The sequence below is a fragment of the Rhinolophus sinicus genome, linkage group LG05, assembly GCF_036562045.2.
Source record: "Rhinolophus sinicus isolate RSC01 linkage group LG05, ASM3656204v1, whole genome shotgun sequence".
Classification (NCBI taxonomy): Eukaryota; Metazoa; Chordata; class Mammalia; order Chiroptera; family Rhinolophidae; genus Rhinolophus; species Rhinolophus sinicus.
The window spans coordinates 136,412,946-136,439,120 of NC_133755.1; the positions used below are offsets into that span (position 1 = coordinate 136,412,946).

The 26,175-nt window shown below is 37.0% G+C and overlaps 1 protein-coding gene across 3 annotated transcripts in view; it reads right to left on the bottom strand.

The window, feature by feature from the left end:
* Positions 1-26,175, bottom strand: part of ATG5 (autophagy related 5) — a 112,512-nt gene that overhangs the window by 45,952 nt on the left and 40,385 nt on the right. For all 3 annotated transcript variants that reach the window (XM_019735038.2, XM_019735039.2, XM_074333352.1), the window contains one exon: positions 6,522-6,616. In XM_019735038.2, coding sequence (XP_019590597.1) covers positions 6,522-6,616 — 95 coding nt within the window. The remainder of the gene's footprint in view (positions 1-6,521; positions 6,617-26,175) is intronic.

Sequence of the window (26,175 nt, forward strand, 5' to 3'; positions counted from 1 at the left end):
TATGGCATTCCTTAAACACGTAAAAATAGAACTGCCATATAACCCAGAATTCCACTCTAAAGAATTGAAAGCAGGGTCTCAAAGAAATATTCACATACCTATGGTGATGGCCCAACTTGATTGAGCCATGGAACCCAGATATTGGGTCAAACATTATTCTGGATGTTTCTGTGAAAGTGTTTTTCAGATGAGATTAAGATTTAAATTGGTGAACTTTGTTTTTGTGTAAAACTAGAAATATTGGTACACTGTTCCCAAAAGGATTTTTTGAATTTATTTATAATCTCTAGAATAACACATAGAACAAAGTAGGTGATTACATACTCATTGTATACTCATAAATATGAATATATATTCAAATTATTAAAAATATTTATAGGCTAAATATTTGGACACTCAATATGGACACTTACCTCTACAGCCTGATTCCCATCCCTCAACTCTGTGCTCAAGACCAACAGGCTGTCCTCAGACTTACAATGTGCCTGCCCGCTGCCTACAAAGGTCTTCTCATCACTCAGTGCCTACCTTAATTCCACCCATTTGTCAGATCTCAAGAGATGTAACACTTCGTCAGGGAAGCCCTGTCTGCCCTCCCAAACTAGATCAAATTCCCCTTAGAGGAATTAGGCTTTTATTGCACTGCGTACCTCCTTTACAACATCAATCACAGTTCTGACTTTACATTAATTTGTCTACATGTTTGATTAGTTTCTTTACACCTCTAGACTATAAACTCTATAAAGGGTAATGTCTGAAATTAATCACCACCGGGGTGTGCACAGCACAGGGCATGGCATGCAAATGTTTGTGAGTAAATGAACTTGTTGAATTAATGAATGGATAAGACCAATTTTTCTTACACTAAGTACACTGGCAGGATAACCTTTGTGAATCCATTGCTCCTTGGAAAATAGAAATAATGTGCCAAATATTCACTTTACAACCTAAATACCAATGCCCGAGGACTTCACAGTCATTTTACTATCTTTTTAACAGATATCTTCATTAATCACCACCTGTTTATATGTGCTATTCTAAATACCATTTTAGTTTCATTTCTGAAACACTTCCTGCCATTAACCTCATCTCTAGAACACTGGCTAATATGAAGCACCTGGATTTCAGGAACACAGACCTGAAACACACACACCAAACTAAACTGTTATGTAAATGGCAGAAATGACACATTTTGGTCTGTAATGGATCTCTAGACTATTTTCGGACTTATTTTACTTTTACCACTAAAATTCTGTCACTAGATAATAGTCATTTTGAGCCCATAATAATCGAATTACAAATGAAAAAGAACTAAAGTTTTCCAACAACCTGTACAAAAGTCAGCTTTTAAATAATATCACTAGTTAGAGATTTTCTAGGTTTCCAGCAACTTATTTGGTCAAGGTAGTCTTCACTTTATGTGACAATTACGTCCTAAAAACTCTGTAAACTTACTTTTTATGAATAACATCACTCTTTATTTTTAAGTCTCACCTTGGTCTGAATTCTAGCTCTTCCATTTTTCATTTGTGTGCCTGTGAACAAGTGACCTAAAATCCCTCAGCTTCAGTTTCCTCCTATGTAAAATCAGACAGTGATCCCTGTCTCATAAGATGGTTTTGAGGCTTCTACTGATAAAATAGGCCTCGCTCAAGCTTCCTCAGTGCCCTTCCTTTTTTTTACCCTCTGCTACAGAGAGGAATTCTATTAGGATTCTGCGAAGAAAAACAAGTATTTGAGCAAAATTATGCCCTTCATTTATCTTATTAATAAACCTAGATTTTCAGGTTTTATTTACATTTACTCACTAACTTAAGGTCTCAAATAGTACAGAGACTTGTACCTAGCATGGTAAAGAAATATAAGGTGCAGACTAATCAAAATGCCACATAAGTAAAAGCTATGTAAATCAAAGGAATATCCCAATATACAAACGAGTCAGCTACAAAGGAGTCAGCAACAGAAACCTGGTGTTACCTTTAGATCATGTAGTATAATTAGAAAAATGGAAAGCAGAGCCCATCTTTCTTTGGCTAAGGCATGAATGAAGATTCAAAAATACAAAATAGGGAATGGAAAAAGCTAGTAAATGAACAATTGGAAAAACTAAGGCTCCTAAATTTTTATATTCACTTAAGGATCTCACTTATAAACTTTTAACAAATTCAAGTAAGAAACAAATTGGAAAGAGGTAAAGCCAACAAGATGGTTACACAGGTCAATTGAGAACCTCAGGCTCTGTCTCACCTTCTTTGGAAAAACTGACAATTGTCTTGATTCAGGAAAGATCATGCAGCAAGCTCTGCCCTAACAGAGGCCCCACCTGGCAACCAGGTTTTGTCAAGCAAATTTTGAGAATTCTCTAGCTTCCCACTTTCTATCTAATTATAGAACTTTATAAAAACCATTCTCTCTCTCATACATACACATTCTCTTTCTCTTTCTCTCTCTCTCTCTCCCCCTCTCCCTCTCTCTCTCTCTCATTCTCTCTTACATTCTCTCTTTCAAAATCCTGTGTTATGATACCACAGTAAGAGGTAGGGATAATTTCCCCCAGAACAGAATGATAAATGCAAAAAAGACCTCCGTTCTGCACATCTACACTATTCTAACAATAATACTCCCTATGTTAAGTATTAGGTTGGTGCAAAAGTATTGCAGTTTAAAAGGTTAAAAATAACTGCAAAAACCGCAATTACTTTTGCACCAGCCTAATAATATCACACTTTTCCGACAAAAGCTTAAAGTATTCAAAATACAGAAATTACAGTATAATTAAATATACATGCCAGAACCTAAAAGGACTGTATGATGTAAACATGATAACTCTGCTCTGAAGACAGGAGTCCAAAATATTTTAAAAAAGAAGAGCGTTACTGACACAATGATATAAACTGGTCACATGGCTTCTTTAAAGAACTGCAGCCAGATGCAGATTTGCTCAGTCACACCCTTTCCGTTCCTTGGATGAGCAAACAGAGGCCTAGCCAGGCTGAGTAACCTTCTATGGCCACACAGCTCCACTGTCAGGCTTCCTTCCCACAGAGCCTTAGAAGCCTCCCTTCTACTGTGCTTCCCTGAAAATAAGACCTAACTGGAAAATAAGCCCTAGCATGATTTTTCAGGATGACATCTCCTGAACATAAGCCCTAATGCATCTTTTGGAGCAAAAATTAATATAAGACCCGGTGTTATTTTCAGGGAAACACAGTAGTTCAGTGTTCTTTCTAGGAAACAAAGATTTTTTCCTGGCCAACTGCTTTATCTTTTACATCTCAAATGTTTTACAACTTTCAGAGCTTAGTGAGGTTGACATGTAGTCACAAACTGTCAGACTAGGAAACTGAAGCAAAAAGAGGTCAAAAGAATTTTCTACTGAGTAAGACAAAATTGTGATCTTGATCATGCATTGTTTTTTAACGCAAGCCTTCCCACAGTGCTTTTCCACTTGCTCCCATCATTCTAATTCATTTTAAAAGTGTTTTGTGTTCTTCAATGGCACTGCCCTTGTTAAAACCACCATACATCTAAAATCAAGGAAACTCTATCCGCTTTTACAGTTTTGAATTATTTGAACTATAAAGTCTTTTTTCAGTTTTAAAATTATGTGATCTTTGATGTTTTTAATACCCCAAGATTCGATTAAATACGTACTTATGAACCCCTTACAGTGTATGAAACCCTGTGCTAAACCCTACTACACAGATTAAAAAAAAAAAAAAAAATCTGACTTTGTCTTTAAAGATATCACTGGCATATTGAGGGTATTAGTGATTCCTGAGTGCTAGCTAGATCAAGAACTACCTAACTTGGGCAAAGCACTGAACCCATCTAGGCCTAGACAGAGAGCTGATTTTCAAACTGTGCTTCAGAATTTCCATAAATATTTGATAACTATATATAACTACTAGACCCAGGAGGAGAGTCAAGCCACCCGAGTCAACCCCACTTGTCCCCATCCACCCACCCCTTCTACGCTTATAACCAAAGTGGGTAAAACTGGAAATCCACTCAGAAAACTTAAGGACTACCCTAAAATTCTATAATAACCTGTTATTGTTTTTAATTTATATACTAATCGCCAATATCTGTCAGTGATGGAGAAGAAGCAGATTTTCACGATGAGATTTACAGACTACATGAAGAATCCTACCTACTATAAATATTAAATTTAGCCCATAAAACCTGACTCTACTTGGTTTTTCTCTGCGGAATAGCTAAAGCCTATCACTACTGAATCTAGCTCTGCAAATTACTCCTAATGTTTCTTTTAGGAAATACCTAGGTGGTCAGTACCAATTCATTTGATGTGAGAGACGACTTCTCTCAATACAAACAACTTTTTTTTGTTTCCCACATTTTTAACGCAAATATAGGAACTGTCTATTTGGCCACTGTCAAACAGAACAGTTGCCAAAACTGCTAGATTCTTCTTCTCAGCAAGATGGCTTCATTCTGTGCTATAGGGGGAAGACTGAGGCTTTCCCATATGGGCAGCAACAATTTCCACCCTCATTTTCCTTAACAGTTCTCTGCAAACTGCTCCTCTATTGGATTAACCTTTGTTGGTTAATCCCAATCCTCATGGTTATCATGATCCATCAATTATGATACATGAGAGACACATTCCTCCATAAAATAACCTAAAAATCTTTTCTGCCTTAGCCTTCCTATTACTTCACCAATTCTTTATTATACTGTGGATGATCCATGAAGCCACGGATACATTTGCCTTTATCTATCATTGAGTGACACTTTAGGAAGCAGCTTTATGAAAATTATTTTTTTTTACTGTGGGTAGGGTATAAAGGATATGGCCCTGCCCCCTCTCAATGAATTTTCTTTCCTATGTAATGTCCAAAAAGTTTAGCTTTCCCTGACGACCCAGTAGGTTTTCATCTTATTGGGGGTAAACAAATCTGATCACATTTCCCTTCTTGCTCTGGTTATAAAAGAAGCTCAGGGTCAATTTGCAGGTCAATTTTAAGAAATCTGGGGGTCTCACTGATTCATAGTTTATTTAATTTCATGCTGAGTTTATGTTTTCAGGGGCTTTGATTTTAAATTTAAATTTTTTTTCTATTTTGTGATTATAGATTCTTGTAAATTGCTTCAGATTCTTCATGATAAAGATAAAGTACAAATAAACTATGGTATTTTCAACCCCACGGTATAAATCTGTGCTTAACAAAGACTTGTAGAATTAACATTTTATTTTCCTATTAAAAAAAGGAAGGAGGAGTGTGGCTAATTAGATAATCTGGTCTTACTCCACTGGGCACTTTTCTCCTTTTATCCCTATTGTACATATGAATCCATGATTCAAAACTAGTCTATTTGCCTTAATGAAATCAGTGAAAAGTAACTTTTTTTAAGTCAGAAAAACTTTTCATTCTTTGAGTATATTGGGCTTTTTGTTTACTTGTTTTAAAATTAGATAATTTGTTTTCTTCTTTGAACACACAGTTGCATGATGGCTCCATAACACATTTCAAAATAACTATCAAAGTAACTATGAGTAAAGACTGTGGGATACGGAAAACGGGTCCAAAGAGAAGTTAGGCTAGCCTCTTTGAGCTTGAATGGAAGTTCTGCTTGATTAGTCTATGTCTTTATGTCTTTAACACTATGTTTCCAATTCCTATTTTTAACTGCTTCTTCATGATAGTAGGTAACTTGATTTCTGGAATACCATTCATTCAACAAATATTTATTGAGCATTTGCTATATGCAAAAACACATCGGAGTTTTAAAATACAGAAACATGGAGTGTCTTTACCCCATGAAAGTATGCTATAAGGAACACTTACTATCTATTTTGTTGTACAACAATGAAGACTCACCCTCTAAAACAAATACAGTTGCTTCTCTTTATTTCCGGTAGTTATCTACAAGGTTACCACAAACATTGAATAAGCAATACTGAACCATTGCTCCTAGAGGAAATACAGGATTAGGTGACTGTGAGCCTCTCTGGTCCCATGTTGTTCAACTGATCAATTTATAACCTCATTTTATGTGTGTTTCTGTTTAAAGGCAACTTTAACACTATGCTTGGGAATCATTTTTAATATAAAAACATCAACCAAAACGCACAAAAATATGAAATATGTGGCACTAAACTGACTGGGAAAAGTCACTTGTTTGCAGTATGAGAGCAGAAACAAGAAAGCTTTGCTGAGAATGTGTGCATTGGGCGAATCAAATTTTTCATGCCTCTGTACATATCCAGGATAGTGCTGCTGAGTGCTGACTTCAGGGTTACAAATAAATTTTAGCAAGCAGGCAAATATGCAAATACAGAATCTACAAACGAGGATCAATTGTACATGAGTCAAATATTTCAATGCACTCTCTCATCTGATTGCTACCAAAAAAAAAAAGAGAGAGCGAGATCTGGAAAGTCCTAATAAATACTATTGTTACTATGCAAACTTAAAGAGTTTTGGACTAGACTGCTTCAAAAAGTAAGATATCTGAGGCTTTCATAAATTGGTATTGTTAAAAATATTACTTCCTACCTGATATATTCTAAAAGGGATGTAACGAAATCCATTTTCTTCTGCAGGATATTCCATGAGTTTCCGATTGATGGCCCAAAACTGGTCAAATCTGTCTGTAATGACAAATTATTTATTAAAAACGAACAACATTATAATTTAACACCTTACATGAAGAGATGAAAGTTGTTAAACTTCCTCTTTAAAGTTTCTGAAAAGGCATCATTTCTAGTTATTTTTTCTTAAGCTTATGTTTCCATAACTGAACATAAAGCAAGATATCAAAATGAACTTTTTGTACATTATTGCTTCCACTTCCTAGATATTTGCATAGACTTTTTTTCCCCTCACAGATTATGATTACTTTCGTTATCAAGGCAAAAAGCATCAGGCAGGGATGAATGCCTTGATTCCCTTTGTCCTACTCCTACCATCTAAACTATAAAGGCACAGCTTCAAATGGCCTAAATTTTAACCAGACTTTGTTTAAAGAAACAAAGTAAAAATACCAAACACAGTAAACATTAAACAGATAAAAAGATAAAATTATACAAAAGGCTTTGAAAGAAATGTGAAACTGAGACTTAAGAAATAACTGTCAACTGCCGTTTAATCTCAGACAGATTAAGTAACGCCTTTAAAATTTTTTCAGGCTCAATTTTTAAAAACCCCACTTTACTGAGATGTAATTCACATACCATAAAATTCACCCTTTTAAAGTGTACAACTGACTGTTTTTCAGTACATTCAGAGTTGAGAAACTATTACCAATATCTAATATCAGAAAAATTTCATCATTCCAAAAAGAAACCCATACCCATTAATAGTTATTCCCCTCCCCTCTTCTGGAAATCACCAATCTCTATTCTATTCCAAAAATTTCATATAAATGGAATCATGTGGGCTTTTGCATCTTTTTAATATATATATATATGTATACTATGTTTTCAAGGTTCATTCATGTTGTAGCATGCATCAGAACATTCGCTTTTATGGCCTTGTAATATTTCATTGTATGGAGATATACATTTTGTTTACCCATTCATCAGTTCATGGACAGTTGAGTTGTTTCCACTTTTTGGCTATTATGAACAATGCTACTATGACCATTCATGAACAAGTTGTAGTGTGGATGCATTTCTTTTCCTGTGTATATACTTAGCAGTACAATTGCTGAGTTACATGGTAACTGTTCAACATCCATATGGTAACTATGCTTTGAGGAACTTGCAAACTGTTTTCCAAAGAGTGGGCACCAATTTACATTCCTGTCAGAAATGTATAAAGATTTCAATTTGTCCACACATGCCAACACTTGTTATCATCCATCTTTTATTATTACAGTCATCCTAGTGGGTGTGAAGTGTTATCTTCTTACAGTTTTAATTTGCATTTCCTTAAGGACTAATTATGCTGAGCACCTTTTCATTTGTTTACTGACCATTTATATATGTATCTTCTTTACAGACGTATCTATCAAATCCTTTGTCCCTCTTAATTGTGTTGTCTTTTTATTGTTGTGTTGTATTTTTATTGTAAGTGTTCATTATGCATTCTGATACAAGTCCCTTAGCTGACAAATGATATGCAAACATTTTCCCCATTCTGGGAATTTTTTAACTCCTTTTTAACTCATCCCGCGTTCTACCTTAAAATATATTTTTTTTTCTCAGAAATTTCTCTCAGAATCAAATACCTGTAAAACAAACATCTGTAAATAGCTTCAGAATTTCAGATCCGTTTAGTATTAAAGCCCATTCTCTACTACTAGATTTGTCTCAATTCAATTTACTGGCAATCTATTCATTCTGTTTAGGCCATCATAATTATATACAGGAATCAAGTTTAGTTCTCTCTTCCTATACCCCTGTCCTAGAAGACTGAGAAAGGCTCTACTCTAGGTCTTCTCTACTCTCATCCTCAACTCCAATCTGGGGAAAGACTCGTACTACATTAAAACTGGTAGGATAGGGAACTTAGAATCCATTCAGTTCAGTGCAACTTCACAAATGACAACTAAGCCCAGGTTGTTGAGTTTAACTCAGAGACAAGACCAGACTCTTGGTCTGATTCAAAGTCCACAACCGTTTCAACAGTTGCAACCACAAAACTGCATCTTTTTTGCAACCACAAAGGAGCTCCTTTGACCACAGTCCTTTCATATACGAATTAATTACTCTTTCAATGCTTTTTAAAAGTACCTTGTTTCCATCAAGTATCAGGTAGACGCTAAACGATTCTTCATGCTACCTGAAATTTTAGCCACTGCCTCATCATTAAATCTCCAGCACCTACCACAGCGCATGTATAACATATGCTCTTGAGTCAAACAACAAGTAACAGAATACTCTGTACATAACTTTTCATTGAAAATCTGGGATTCTAATCCTAAATCTGCAACTAAATAGGCAGCTGATAAGAAACAAATCAATTGAAAAATTTACCCTAATTCACTTAGAGATGAAATGAAGGCATTAAACAGTTTCTAATGACTTCTAAAAATAAAATTTTATAATTATTTCACACCCTCTTTTATTAAAGTAGAATTTATTAAGAACCACAAACAAAACTTTATTAAATAAAAGATTTATACTGTTTCTCACAGGGGGGAAAAAAAACATGGGCTAAATCAATGGTTCTTAACCAGGGAAGACCTCACTCCCTGGTGGGTGGGTCTTGGAGACATTTTTGGTTGTCACAACTGTATGTGTGTGTTACTAGCATCTAGTGGGTACAGACCAGGGATGCTGCTAAAACACCCTACCATGCACAGGACAGCCTCCACCCCAGGAATTATCTGACCCAAAATGTCAAAAGGGCTCAAGGAAGGGAAGCAAATATACAGTAAACATACAGTAAAAAGTACAGATAGGTAATTAGTAAAAACGTTTTTAAATACCTATATGACAAAAAACAAAAACAAAAACAAAAACTGGGAAAAGGAACATTACACGGTGGCTTTTATCAATTTAAGGACTTTCAACTCCAAAGTCACCCTTCAACACTGCCATAATGGATACCGTTTTGTTAGGCATCTCTCCTGTGACAACCACATTAAGCTTTCTCAGTCCAGAGTGCTGAAAGCACACAGCGGGAGAAAGGGGTTCCTGCCTGTGTATAGGCACAGTGAAGGCCCCTTACTCTTGTCAACACCCTCATTTCCTAGGAGGCCCACATGGGCGGCTTGCCGTGGTTTCCCACAGAGCTCCCACTCCCTCCGCAGGCCCGGCCACTTGGTGCTGACTGCCCAGCGACTGCAGGTCGGCTCCAGTCTGGGGGAGGTGGGTGCTTGAGTGAATCAAAAGAGCAATAAAACCTGAATCCTGGGAAAATTCTGACTTGGACTATCACTGTCTCAGAATAAACTGAGAGAAGGTATTTACTTACTTCTTTGCCTTACAAAAGCAGTCCTACAGTCTGGAAAATTGGCATCAAGGAGAGTAATCAGTATATATATATATATATATATATATATATATAGAGAGAGAGAGAGAGAGAGAGAGAGAGAGAGACAGAGAGAGAGAGAGACAGAGAGAGAGACAGAGAGAGAAAGAGCGCAATTATTTCTCTCAGTATTCACTGATACAACTTTCATCTAAACCACTATCAAATCTCATCTGAACCACTGTGACAGTCTCCTAATTGGTCTCTGCCCTTCCACTTGTATCCCTGCTACACAGCACCCAGAATGCTCTTCTAAAACATAAATCTTATCATTTCATGAATGAATAAATTTCCAAACATTTTTCTAATGGGTCATAAGGAATAATGCTTTATGATGTACTTTAACAATATGGTTATTTCAAGTTAAGTACTGGAATCATTATTTTAAAAAACAATCCACTGCACCGCCTTCCTGTCTGCAATTGGGGCAGACTGCTCCCTGTCCAAACTCTGCATGCGAGCAATCACAATGTCCATAGTAAAATACCTCCTTCCCAGGAAGCAGGCTCCTTTCAGCCGCCAGTCACCCTCTTAGAATGCAGTGTTTCCTGCATTCATCTGAGATCTCATTGCCTACCAATCAGCTCACTTACTAAGCTCCAAGTCACGCCATTTTTTTTCTGTCCCTAGAAAACACCACGCTCGTTCCCATGATCAGTTTAGCAGCTTGGAATCTCCACTTTTCTAATCTTCACATAGCTGCTTCTTTCTCATCATTCAAGTCTCAAAAGAAGTGCCACCTTCTCAGAGATTTCCCTCATAATTCTAGCTAAAGCATTACTCTATTTTCTGCTAAACACTTTATTTGAAATTATTCTATTCATATGTTTAATTATTTACCGCCTCTCTCCTGAACTAACATACAAGTCCTATGAGGGCAAGGCATTTGTCTTCAGCCCTATGAAGTTCCTGGCACAAAGTTCATGCTCAGTGAATGGCTGTTAAATGACTAAATAACTAAAGGAATGACTGGCTTGGGCAAATGGAGAAAGACAAAAAGAAGGAATCCCAAACGTAGCACAGCACGGTGCAAACAGCAGGCACTGGCGCCACACGGCCTGGGTTTGCCTCCTAACTTTGCCAATTATTAATAGGTGGGGGAGTTTAAGTAAGATACTTTTACATTTTCTGCATCAATTTCCTCATCTGTAAAATGAAAATAGTAACAGCATATATTCATAAAGTCACTGGAAGAAATAAATGAGTAAATATATGCAAAATACATCCAACAGCACCTGGCACAAAGGAAGTGCTACATAAGTGTTCTGTCCCTCAGGCTGCCTCAGATTCAACACGACACTGAGCTTCTAGATTCAGCAACAAGGTACACGAGAGGCCACAGCCAGTGTGGGAAAGCGGTCCTGCCAAAACCCCACTGTCACAAGATCGCTGGAGTCTTCAAACTGGCTCCAGGCCAGGGAGTGTGAGCCACTCACATCAAATCCTACAGGACGCCAGAGGGTAACGGGGGCGGGGGGTGGGGGGTGGGAGATGAGGGTAAGGGGGATCGAATATATGGTGATGGAAGGAGAACTGACTCTGGGTGGTGAACACACAATGGGATTTATAGATGATGTAATACAGAATTGTACACCTGAAATCTATGTAATTTTACTAACAATTGTCACCCCAATAAATTTAATTAAAAAAAAAAAAAAAAATCCTACAGGACTGTCGCCTGGAGTCGTGTGGCCTCTTCCACCCACGGTGGGGAGAATAGGAGCCACAACACAATCCAGCTGCAATACTTCACAACACCAAATTCCCTGCATGTCCCTTTTTGCTTCCTCCAATCCTTTCTACTGCCACATAGGGCCCTCTTTCTCACTCTGTGGGAACAATTTAGTTGCCATTTACCTTTCATCAACTTCGACTGCATTAATCTCCAGCCATAGCATGAAATAGTGGTGAGGCAGGAACGGCGGTCCAGGAACATCCAGACCAACCTCTGCTGAGCCCTCCAGGCCTGGCAGGCTAGTCTGAGCTCCACCTCTACCACCTTTAAAGTCTACTAACCATTCCTTCTCAACCCCTCTCTCCCCTAACATGTCTGGAAATATTAGGGGATAGCAGAGTGAAAAAAAAAAAATCAGATTTCTTAATAATCTGGGAAGAGGCTCACAATTGTTACACCTTTACAGCATTAGTCTACAAATGGAGCCAGTCAAAACTAGTTACTTTTCAAACAGTTAAAAAATGTTGCTGGAAACTTAAGGAAAACTAATCTCACCGAGTATTGAAAAAAGCAGGCTGTAAATTTTAATTTCAACACCACAAGCCAATAAACCATAACTGCAAGTTACAACATCTTTAACGTATTCCACCAGTCAATCCCAGTAATTGACTTTATTTTTAAGTAGATAGAATTCAATTACTGTATTCTAACCAATTAAGAAAAGTTTATTTCAAATTTATTTTGAAATTGGGCCAGTATCAACATAAAAGGAATTCAAAACTCAAAAATCTCATAATGTAAAAAAACTCCAACTTATTTTATGTGCTCATGTTAAAAATAAAAAAAGGAAGAATGATCTATACTCCAGCCTTCACTTACTCCAAAAGACAATCTTTTTAAAAAGTAGCTTGCTTGCCAAAAGGAAATTTACAGAGCTGTAGCACAGTGGCGGGCCAAGACTGATTAACTAAATGTATTCCTCTGTAAATCACCTATAGATATATAACCAATAATGGATTATCACCTTTCAAAACTATTGTAAATTGAGGAAATGTTTTTCCTCTTAGGCTAAATTACAGCTTCTCACTTGCCTAAACTCAGAGGGCCAGAAACAATTTTAAGGAGTAATCAAGCTCATTTTCACTCATTCAGTCATACAACTCCATGTCACTCACACGACTCCAAAGTCGTAAGACAAAAACAAAAATCTATTTTAATTTCTGAAAGACCAATAGAGAGAAAGATGCTCCATTATAGTCACTGTCTGTTTATCAGGCAGGATAGTCTGTCTTTTCTAATACAAATCCCTCATGCTTCTGATGAGAAAATGTAAATGAGAAAGTCCTATTAAAAACTCACTGACAAATAAAATCTTTAAAATGGGGATGGGGTGGGAGGGGGCACCAGCAGGCACTGGAGACACAGTAACTAATGCAACATTTCTCAGCTTTAGGTGCTCACTTGGATCACCAGAGGAGCGTTAAAAAATACTAATGCCAGGCTCCCACTCTAGACCAATTATTTCAGATTCCCTGGCAATTTTACTTTTGGGGAGCTCCCAGATGATTCCAACATGTGTCCAGAGTTAACAACCTCCAGCTGTAATGAAAAATACTCTTACTTTAGAATCAGAGACCTAGGTTAAAATCCTGATCCCATCTCTAAGTAGCTCTGTGAGCTCATTTCCTCATTTTCAAAGCTGATGTTGATCTAATTCTTGTGAGGAATCACTGAGATAATGCATGTAAAAGTATCCAGGCCTGGGACATCACAGGAATTTAGTAAATGTAGTGTAATTCCAGGTAAATTCTGTTCTATTTCAAATCCATGTAACGTGCCTATGGTGGCCACATGAAAAATATCCCTTTAAAAGAAGTTCCCAATTTGCAAACAGTTCACATTATGAATCTCCAGTTTAATTCTAGGTCAGGAAGAAAATAGAATAAAATAGTTGATAGAAGGAAAAGTGTGCTCAAACAAGTTTTTCCTTTGTAGGCTCTGCATAGAGTTAAATCTATCAAACTTTATTTGCTCCTATTATGTACCTAATTGAGTACTGGGAGCTCTAGAGAATTAAAAACATAAATAAATAAAAAAATGAAACAAGTATACAACAGACTCACCTCGCGTGCAGTTGGAGAAGCCAAGCTGACGTACATAAAATCGCACAGACAACTTTTAGTAGGACTGACCCTTTATCCTGCATTAGTAGAGCCTGGTGGTTCAAGCCCTCCCCACCCCACCCCCATCTCCTCAAAGGCCAATGACCAAGTGACAGATGGTTAAGTAAGAGGTTAAACTGGTAAAGAAGGGGTATAAAAACACTAAAGTGATGCCAGAATTGAAAGTCGTGGGGTCTGATTACAGGCAGACCTCAGAGATAATTTTTATTAATGATATACCTGAACAGAGTTTAGCTGTTTATAAAACCCAATATGGGTTTTATGTTGTTTGGTTTTCACAGCATCTTACAGAGGTGGCTATCCTCGTTCTACACAGGAGGAAATCGGTTCAACGCAGGTAAAGGATTTGCCTGAGGTCCCTGAGCCAGTAGACTCTCAGGAATGCTACCATATCACAGAAAACTTGGAGTTACATTTCTATAAGTAAAAACACTGCTTGCTTGGTAAAACTCTAAGGTAAGTCAATTCAATAACCTATGATTAACCAGAATGTGAGAAACCATTAATGAACAGGATGTTCATATTATCAGAAATTCCAGTTCTGTACTACAAAATTCATGGTAATGTCAGGTTTAATAGTGAAGGGGACCAAAGTTTTGCCACCTCAAAACTTTGCCTTTTGTGAAATTGATTTTAAGCTGGTTATTCAGAAATAAAAGATTCAGAAAGAATCTTGGGCCCTCCTCCTTTCCTGCCTAAAAGATTCAGATGGAAAGGCCTGCTCCAGGAAGGGAAACTTAGTTTATTCACTTTTACCATTAGATAGGAAAGCTCCAGGCAGTGGCCTGTTGTTTCTGGGCCACCCAGCAAAAATTTGCCTGTCACCTGCGTTCTACTCTTCCTCAGCTACCTGTAAATTGCCTATTCCTTTGAAATCTCAGGCCCCTGCCCCCTTTCTCCTTTTCCATAACGGCACATAAATGTCAACTGCCCAATGTATTTGGGGCCTCATTTTATATGGCACCCCCATGCGCATTTTTATAATAAACTCTACATTTTTCTCCTGTCAGTGTATCTCTGTCTAATTCGATTACTAGCCCAGCTAGAAGAACTTAGAAGGTGGGAGGAAAATTAATTTTTGTAGCCCCCACAATAGTTGAACAAATCTTGTCTCCTTTGGCAGTTATAGATGACAAAACTGAATAGTTAGCAGTCACTGCTGCAGAAATAAATACTATTTGCTTCAACATGTTCATTAAGGCATAATTTTGCAGTGAGAACAAGGGGAAATGCACTGTGATCATCAATTGAAAACACCACTCAGTTAGGATCAACCTCTTAAAAGACAAGGGCAGTGATGAGTGAAACTGAAAATCATAGCTGAAATTTTAGCCACGAAGATTATTCAGGTGGCATTTACTACAAAATTAATTTAACAACTCATTCATGCCCAAAACAAAGTTGAGTTTTACAATTACACACAAACCTCAAAAAATAGGGCCCACCTAATATTTTATAAACTAAACTTTATTACTTCACATAATGTATTCTACAAGGCACAAAAATGTAATCAGGATTTCCAAGAATCCGAAGAGTAAAAGTGAGATTAGTTATTAAAATTTGAAATCATTCTGCAAGTATTTCTCAACTTATTCCTTTACAACTCAAATATTTGAATCTCACACAGTATTCTTTTGACTATAATGACATTTTTTGAGTGTAATATCATTAATTTGAGAGAAAAAATATTGGTGGGAAAACTTGAATGTAAAACCTTTTCCCTTAACTCAATAAACCTATGAAAAAAATTTAAGAAGTATATTAACAAAAACAAGAAGCTAGTTTAAGAAAAACAGCCATAGTTATTTTGAAGTTTAATTTTGAGTGTGACTTATGGTAATTTGAAATCAAGTGAAATATTATTGCTTAAATCTTTTATGGAAATTAACTCCAATTAAAAACACTGAGATATTTTATTGATATCCTCCTACTGTTAATAGAAATAAGCTAGAAGTAAAAAAGCCAAGATATCAAGGATAGTCTTGAATCCTAAACGGACCCTGTGGGAAGAAATGCTTAAGTAGAAAGCCACGTTGAAGATAATAATCAGAACTTGACTGAACACGCTGCATCTTAGATGAAAAAAATTGTTTATTTTGCACTTATTTTTTTAATGGACTGTTTCTTTTCTAGTTTTCTAGTGTTTGGGTTAAAATCTTGCAACTCTCTGAATGCTAATTAAAACACTGGCATACTTTAATATTTAATGTGATTTTTCTCATAAAAGGATTTCTGAATCTGCTACAGTTTCTAAAGCAAAAAAGACACATGCAATGAATAATAAAAATCAGCACTGTTAGAGAACTGCATTTACTTCTTTGGTTCAGGAAAAGACATCATTAACATAGAGAATTCTGACATCCAGAACTAACTCAGGACTGCTCTGCACAGGCAGAGATGGAGGAAACAGAATGTCCGTGGGAGAGTAGGAAAGGGGAGGCCTGAAGTTCTGAAACTCTCAATAAAGTAATTTCCATGTCTTTGTGTAAAAGTGTGAGAAATAGGTACCTGGGAATAGGGGACACACTCACCAGCATTAGACAGCGGAGCAGAAATGTTTGTCTGGCCTTCGAGACCCCAGAAAGATAATGAAAGAATAGACAGGTCAGAGACTAGGTAAATTTAAATGAGACGTTAGAGCTAAGGAAAGAAGTATTATCAACATACGCAGAATCAGATCAAGTGCCACATGGAAAGCTAGAGAGGAAGCGGAAAAGAAGCAAAAAAAGGAAAAGGAAAAAATATAGAAGACACATGTTACTTCAAAAATGTAAGCACAATTAGTCTTACTGAAATGACAGCATACTATTGATTCATTTGTCATTCAACAGTCACCTGAGCAAAAGTAAAATAATCTTCATAATCCAGAAACAATTATGACTGAATTTACAATAAGTTCACATGGTTAGGTCTACATATTAGAAGAGTTAACTGATTAAAATAACTGTTTAATTTGTTTATATGCTAAATTTCCTTGTTTAAACAATATAGTCTCAAATACAGTCTAAATGAGTCATTGCAAAAACTGAACCTACTAGTAGTTCTCAAGCGTTGAGTTGGTGAAACGGATGAGAAACTTCAGAAATGGATGGGCCCAGGCTTTACACTTTTAAAACACATCTTGTGATGACAGTGATACTTCACGTAAAGTGCTCAGAACAGAACCTGGGGATTCAATAAGTGGTCACTGCTACTCTAAGGAAGGAGGAGTTTTATCCATTAACTCTATCACCTCTCTTCAGAGCAATGGTTCTCAACGGGGTGCTCCCGCCGCTGAGGGGCTATTTAGCAACGTCTGGAGACATTTTTTACCATCATGACTGAGAACGGGGAGCGCTGTGAGCCTGGCATCTAGTGAGGAGGTGGAGGTGAGGCGTGCTGCCAACCCCCTGCAATGCACAGGACAGCCCCCTCCCTACCACTACCCCAACATCACACAAGTATCCTGTCCAAAATATCTACGCGCATCAATGCTGAGAAATCTGGCCCCAGAGCAGCGGTTCTCAAACTTGAGAGCATCGCAACCACCTGAAGCGCCTGCTGCACCAGGGGCTGTGGGACCTACCCCGGAGTTTGGTTCCGTTGGTCTAGAGTGCATTTCTAATCAGGCCCTCGGGAATGCTGATGCTTCGGGCCCACTGCCTACACTTTGAGACACTGCTCTAGAGAAAAGGCATGAGAAGCTAACTGACAAAACAAAACAAAAATATTAGGAAAGTACATACACCTGGGTTTTCTGTTCTCTTAAGGAGAATCATGAAATTAAGTTTTGAAACAAAACATTCATTTAAAAACAAAGTAAGTTAAACTATATATGCATATATACATCGACGTATGTATGTCTTGGCAATGACTTTTTGAATCTGACACCAAAAGCAAAAGCAACAAAAGCAAAAGTAAACACGTGGGGCTACATCAAACGAAAAAGCTGCTGCACGGCAAAGGAAACCATCAACAAAACAAATAGGCAACTAACCAAATGGTAGAAGATATTTTCCAATGATATTTTTGATAAGGGATTAATATCCAAAATACATAAAGAACTCCTACAACTCAACAGCAAAACAAAAAAGAGAAACCAATCTCATTAAAATGGGCAGAAGATCTGATGAATAGACATTTTCCCAAAGAAGACATAACAGGTACATGAAATGATGCTCAACATCACTAATCACCAGGGAAATGCAAATCAAAACCACAATGAGTTATCATCTCACATGTTAAAATGGCTGCCATCAAAAAGTTAAAAAGTGTTGGAGAGGATGTGGGAAAAAGGGAACCCTTGTGTACTGTTGGTGGGAATGTAAATTGGTGCAGCCACAATTGAAAACAGTATGGAAGTTCCTTAAAAAATTAAAAATAGAACAGCCATACGATTCAGCAATTTCACTTCTGGGTATTTATCTGAAGAAAACGAAAACACTAACTTGAATAGATATCTGTACCCCCATGTTCACTGCAGCATTATTTACAATAGCCAAGATATGGAAAAAACTTAAGTGTCCACTGATGGATGAATGGATAAGAAAATGTGATTATATACTCATGTGTGTATACATATCTCACACACACATACAATGGATTTTTCCACCATAAAAAAGAGACCTTGCAACATGGATGGACCTTGGGGCATTATGCTAAGTGAAATGAGTCAGACAGAGTAACATAAATACTGCGTGTCTCACTTGTATGTGGAATCTAAACCACAAACACACAAAAACCAAGATCAGATACAGAGAACAGACTGGTGGTTGTGAGAGGCAGGGGGTTGGAGATCAAAGAAATGGATGAAGGGGAGTCAAAAGGTACATATTGCCGTTATAAAAAAGTAAGTCCCAGGGAATGTAAGATACCACATGGAGACTATAGTTAATGACACTGTATTGTATATTTGAAAGTTGCTAAGTAGATCTTTTTTCTCATTACAAGAAAAAAATTTTTGTAACTATGAGGTGAAGGATGTTAACTAGACTTGTGATCATTTTGCGACATATAAAAATATTGAATCATTATGCTGTACATCTGAAACTAATCTAATGTTGTATGTCAATTATACTTAATTTCTTTTAAATCAAACAAAATTTTAATTAAAAAACAAAAAATGTAAGTTAAACTATATCTGCACATATATGTACATTTGTGGGTTTTTTTGAAGTGGAAAAGAGGAATCATGCTGTAAATTCAAACTCTAGTGATAGTCATAACTCCAAGAGTGGAAATCATTGATCACATAGATGTTTGTTTGCATCTCCTCCATATAGTGTACCAACATTCACAAGGAAAACCTAGCTTCTTGAATCTTCTCAAACTTACATTTAAAAATGACAGTCTGTTAGAAGACATAAATTTTTAAAAATTTTTAACTGGACCAAACATAAATAAAAGATATAAAGTAGTCTTTTTACTATGGATGATTTAAAATTTTATTTAAAAGGAACTTACAAACTAAACTTTTGTATTCCTGCAACACTGAGTTCACTAAAAATATTTTCAATTACTAATCAGAGTTAAGACTGAGGCATTAATCTAGTGTGTGTGTGTGTGTGTGTGTGTGTGTGTGTGTGTGTGTGTATCAACTGAATCTCATATACAAAATGTATTGTCTACCACTGATAAACTCTGGGATATAGGACCACTCATTGTTATTAATGGACTCTTTCCAATAAACTTAATGTTAGTATAATTTGTAGTATATTATAAATAACTGTCTAAATGTTTTCGCCAAGTTTTATTATCCATGATGTTCACTGCCAAGTATATCCAAAGCACTGTAAGAGGTTATGATCCAAATTATTGCCACATTTATTCACTTAAATCATGCAATTTCCAAGAACAGTATTTCTCCACAAGTCTAGCAAAGTATCTCTATGGCTTTACATTAAAACGCCAATGCATAAACTTTTTCGATTTCCATCATTATTTTTAATTATAGAAAGTGGAATAATGAGAGACAGATTTAAAACATGTAATGTAATAACAGTAAAATGCTTATTTGTTCCATAGTAAAACTTAACTGAATGCTCAAGCAGGTTACAAATTGACTTTAAGCAAATTTCTCACAAAGTTGTAGAGTCCTGACTGCCACACACATACAGCTTCAGACTGAACTTACTCACCTTACGGCACTGTAGACAAAACAACAATGGAAATGACTAACTCAGATGTATGCAGAAAGAAAAGCACATGATGGTTAGTGGATACAAAGAATTGCCCAACGTACAAAATATATGGGATTGCCCCATATTTCACTGCCTTGTATCACTGGGAACATTAGCTGACATATCTTTGAGACGAAATAATAAAGATGGCACTTACTGTGAAAGTAAACGAGTAAGAAATGAGAAGCTACAGCATTTGATTCAAATCTATTAAGCCTTCTCCATCTACTGACACATACTCACAATACTTCTAACTCAATCCATCTCCACGTGAATGTCTCAGAGACATTTCAAACTTCTGACCTCAAAGCTGACCTTCTCAATTAGGCTTTGCTCCCCATTCCAAACCTATTCTCTATCTAGTTATTTCACACTGCAGTATAAAGTACCACTATCCACCTCATTGCCCAAGTCAAAACCCAGGAATGATTCTTGACTTTTTTTCACTCTAAACTTACATCCAATCTAACAGATTCTGTCAATTCTGTCTCCAAAAAAAGCCCCCGATTTATTGACTTTACTCCGTCTCTACTATTGTCACCATAAAGGCCATCATCTTATTCCTGGACGTACTATGAGAGCCTGTCCACTCCCACTTTTGGCTCCCTCTATTCCGTTCTCCATCCGGCAGCCAGAATGTTCTTACATCACATTCTATATCACTCTCCTGCCTAAAACTCCTCCAGTGGCTCCCCACTGCACTTAACACCTAAATTCTTTTCCTTGGCCTAAGTGGCCCTACACCCTTTAGCTCTTTCACATCTCTCCAACCTCATCTCACGTCAATCTTCCTTCTTGACCACTAGCCAAGACGTACTAGTCTTTCAATTCCTTAAATGTACCAAACTCTTTTTTGCCTCATGTCCCTGAAACATGCCATTCTCTGGTGGGACTGGTTCCCTCTCATCCTTGCGATTCCAGCTTAAATATCATCTCCTGAAAGAGGTCTTCCCTGACCACATTTACGTAAACAGGTTCAGTCCCCAAGGGTCTCTATTCTCAGCATTTTGTTAATTGCTTTCAAAATGGTGTGAAATGAACTGCCAAAAGGATGTTTTGTGTCCCACAGAATAAGAACTAGATAAGTTGTCATTTTTGCTACACAGAATGTTCTGAAAAATGGTGAGACTATACTATAGATTGGTGTCACAGGTCGAGGGGAAATATGACAGGTACACTAGAGGACAAAGGTACCCTAGGGGAAAAGACCTATGTTGTCTACTACTTGTACAAAGCTACAGAGGACTATGCGCTGGGAAAGGACCTAGCACCTCCCCCTCCTCAGGGCCTCTGTCCGTGCTGTTCTCTCCCTTAGGATGGGGCTAACCCCCAATAAACGCAGGGTCCTGCTTCAGGTCTCCATTGAACGCCATCCAATGAGGGAGGCCTTCTGTGACAATTTGATTTAAAATAACAAAGCCCTCTCCCAACACAGTCCCTTCTCACCTTTCCGTGTCATTTTTCTCACATAGCACTCATCATCATACAACACATTACGCATTTTACTTATTGTCTGTCTCCCCCACTATAATTTAAGCTGCATAAGGGCAGGAATTTCGGTGTATTTTGTTCATTGCTTTATCTCCAGTATGAATTCAGTAATTACCTGTTCAAAGAATGAATATTAAAATGACACCCATAAAAGATGAACCAAATTATAGCAGGAAGGTAACAATTAATTTTATGGGTCAACTTGACTGGCCACAGGGTGTGCAGATTAAACCTTCCCAGGTATGCCTGGGAGGGTGTTTGGGGATGAGACTGCACTTGAGCACGTGGCAGACTGCCCAGATGGGTGGGCAGCCTCCAATCAGTCAAGGACCTGACTAGGACAAAAGGCAGCAAAAGGAGGAATTTGCCCCTTTTTTGCCTGAGCTAGGTAGGACCTCTTATCTCATCTTCTCCCGCCATTGGACTGGGATTTATACCATTGGCTCCCTGGTTCTCAGGCCTGGCTTTCCCGGGTCTTCAGCTTGCAGAGGGCAGATCATGGTAATTACATGAGCCAATTCTTCATAATAAATCTCCTTTTAGATACGCGCGCGCGCACACACACACACACACACACACACACACACACAGACATTTTATTAATTTATTCTATTTCTCTGGAAAACCCTAATAGAAGAAACATGTAAAAACAGTGGCAGGAAGGCCAGTATCAAGCACAAGGTGAGCCATATAGTAAAAATGATGCTTCAATAGGCTCAAACATAATAGTAGGAACTCTGTTCTGGTAGGAATGCTGCTTTAAATCAAAGCAAGTCTTTGGATAAAGGGAAATTACTTCAGAGGACACTAAAAGAACTTAAACATAGGATTACAAAACCAATTCCAATCATCTTATTACACAATGGAAAATGCGAGGTGCCTGAGGTCCAGAGACAGGCAAATGTTTCAACTAAAAAAAATGAATGGATTTTATCAACTGGTAAGCCTGACATCAGTTTCTAGAAAAGTTATAGAATGTTTTTGAGCATTCAGAAAGACAGTAATCCGCAGAAATCAACATAAATTTAAAAATATGTATGACATCAAAGTGACCTGTGTTCATTTTTATGATAGTATTAAGGGACTGGGTATCAAAAAAGTGATTTATCCTAAATGTAACAATGTAACAAAGATCTACTTCTGGATAATATGTATAAGCTGGAAGAGAGTAGACAGAAATACTCAAATCATTTCTGAACTGTCTGGGAATCAGCCTTGACAGTTCCGTTCTATAACCCACCATATTCAGCCAAACACTAAGTCCTAACAATTCTATACCTCAAATATTTCTCAAAACTGTCCACTTCTCTCTATCCTCAAGGCTACCATGTGTAGTCTGAGCAATTACAATCTGCCACCTAACCACTGGAATGGACTTCTACTTGGTCTTTTAATTCCATTTTCGTTCCCTTTCTTAATTCGTTAACCATACTGCAGCCAGAGAGATGATTTTTAAAAGATAAACTGATCCTGTTATATTCCTGCTTAAAACCTTCCCATGGTCCCCTACTTGCCGCACCTCATTACCTGTGGATGTGGATCATATTATTAAAAGGGCCTGTAAGGCCCTGAACAGACAGGGTCTCTGCCTAAACTGCAGTGTCACCTACTTGCCTCTCTCGGTCTTGATCACCAGGCTCCAGCCAGAATGGCCTTCTTTGAGCTCCCGGAATTTACTAAGCTCTTTGCTGCTTCTGAGCCTAATTCAGATGATGGCTTTCCTGTGCCTGGAACATTTGGGGCACAACCACCGTGCTCTCTATCCCTTCCTCTACAACTCCAGTTATAAATGAAATAGTTATGTAGAAGCTACCAGTTTAATGTTTGCCTCCCCTACAAGACTATAAACTGAGGGAAGGAGCCACACCTGTCACGTTCACCCCAGTGTCCTCTGTGCCCAGCACAGGCCCAGCACATGGCAGATATTGTAACTGACTAATCCACACTACCAGGACCTGGGTATGACTCGCCTATAATGAACATTGTTTCCAAGACTTGATTAAATATCAGAGTATAAAAATCTGTGAAGAATATAAATCTGTGAGCAATATTGATAGCACTGGATGAAAGAATAAAAATTTCTAAAAACTGAAAGTTGGGGAGGGGTGAGAAGTCATAGATAAAACAAGACTGGTCACATACTGGTAACAGGGTGATAGGTATATGGCGGTTATTATGCTACCTTCTCTGCTCTTATTTTTACAATGTGATTCCAGCATTCTCACAACTGGTAGAAATCTGAATTTTTCTAAAGAAGACAGGAAGCTTACCAAACATCAACCTTTCAGTGAGACAAAAGGTTCAAGAACAGTACTTAATGCTTTCTACTGACAATTCTACTTAGGAATCTCCTTTCATACCACCTATACCTAGAACAGCATCTGACACTCTTAACAAAATCACAGAAATTTAAACTTAAAAATACAGAGTTGAGTCCAAAAGTCTCTTGTCTCTCTGTTTTAGTAGTCTATCTACTAAACGTTTCTGGAACATTATCTCTTACCTTCCACCTAAGTCCTACTTAAAAGGGACTGGGAAAGAAGGGGGTGAGAGAGGCAGGGAAGGAAAGATAGTGAGAGGGAGAGAAGGCAGAGAGGGAGCGAGACGGAAAAACAGAGAAATTACAAATAATTATTTTTCCAAGAAGCCCTTCTGGAAACAATTGAGAATGTCTAATCATCAGAATTCAGGTATATGTGATTACCCTTTTACAGTCCTTGAGTTTCAGTCTTGTGTGGTTTTCCCACCTTCACATTCATAAAGCAGTTCCAGCTTAGACAGAAAGTGATTTGCCACGGCCACACAACCAATAAGAGATGGTAAAGTAAAGATTAGGTCCAATGCTCCTTCACTGAGCAACATTCTCAAATACTTAATCTACTATATGCTACTGATAAAAACAAAAAGCAATGTAATTACAACCCAACTGTCCCTATCATACAAGCCTCCAAAGAGCTAGAACCATTGTATTTATCTTTTATATCACCAACCAAACAAAAGTACTTTCAAAATGTTACGATTTGTTATAAAAATCACCTTTAGCTAATCACTATTTCCTCTTAAATATGAGCTTTAACTTAAAATGGTACACTACCAAATAACTGATTTCTCTAAAAAATTACTTAGCTCAAAAAAATTAACCACACTTTAGAAACAATGTATATTTTCAACATATTTAGCAATCAAAATTGCATTTATTTGAAGGTCTATGGAATTTATTTAATGCCATCTTTTATTTTTTTAGTATATACAGAAAATCAAGACTGAAAACTAACTCATATATTATATTAAAGATGTTTTTTAAAGATTTCCTCAAGTCTCTAATTTACAAGAAAAACAGCTTGACATTTAATAGGAAATAGCCTGACATGACAACTGCCTCATAAATAATAAAAATGCTACTTTCTTTTCTTTTATTTGTGGTCACTAACTCTGTTTCACAGGGAAGTTAAATACTTTTAAATCTAAAACGAAAACCCATAAAAAACACTGCAAGGCACAGTATGTCTTAAATGACTTTTCTTGGTTTCAAAAGCTTTTCTTATTTCCTTCACAGAGATCTGAAAAATTAAAATTAGCATTTGAAAGTATTCAAAAGTTGTTTAAATCGTTGTTTAGATGTTATGCTCTACAGGTGCAGTTCCGAATGAAACAGATTTATGATCTGCTATGTCTCAATTTTGACCAATGTACAATTATACTAACCAAAAGGTGAACTATCTCTGACTTCACAAATTAATAGAACTTTCTTTTGAATGGTAAAATTCTTAAACGTAAAATCTATTCTGGTAAATAAATTCAAAGAAGGTACTTCCTCTACTTTATACTAATATTAAATTATTTGTTAAAAGCTGTTAATATTACTTCCTAATAATGTTAGAGAGGAATAAAATAAAGGAGTCATTCAGTCAGTATTTATTTTGTCTACTCTATGCCTAAGATTAGATTAGGTGCTGGGGATACAAAAATGTATATAATCCACTCTAACTAGAAGAAATTTATATTCTAGCAGAATACATAAACTATAACTATACCAGGATGCGATAAAATATGAGAGCAAAAGTGCATATAAATGGAGTAAGAGCCCTGTATGAAAACTACAGCTCTGCCTCCACCTGGCTGTAAGCTCGGGGTCCGTGTTCCATCACTGCGGGGTGAGTACTACTCCTACCTAGTGTCAGGTACACGTTAGGTGTCCAATAAATATTTGTTGGCTAAAAGAAGAGGGAAGGCTTCACCCAGAAGGTGACAAAGAGACAAAAGAGATGAGCATTAAAACATTAGGTAGGAATTACACAGACAAAAGGGATGGGAAAGGGTAGTCCAGGCGGAAGGAACAAATCAACTACCACACCCACTTTTCACCAATTTACCTTCATGTAGATAACATTCAACCTTTCACCCCAAAATGCATTTTCTATCATCTTTACCCAAGTAACAATTTCCTAAATGAATATTTCCATTTTTAAAAAGTAGAAAATAAACTACCAATGTCTCCAGTATCCACAGGATACCACATACAAGATTTTGAGTGTGCAAGCTCAATAATTACCAGTGCAAACAAAACCAAACATAATAGCTACAAAAATAATTTACAGTTAAATATAAAAATGGAATAAAATATATTTTAACCACATGCATACCACTTTAAGTTGAATTCAATGAAACTCAATTTGAAAAGTAATTGAATAAAATGTAACTTAATAAAGATAACTTTAGAATGA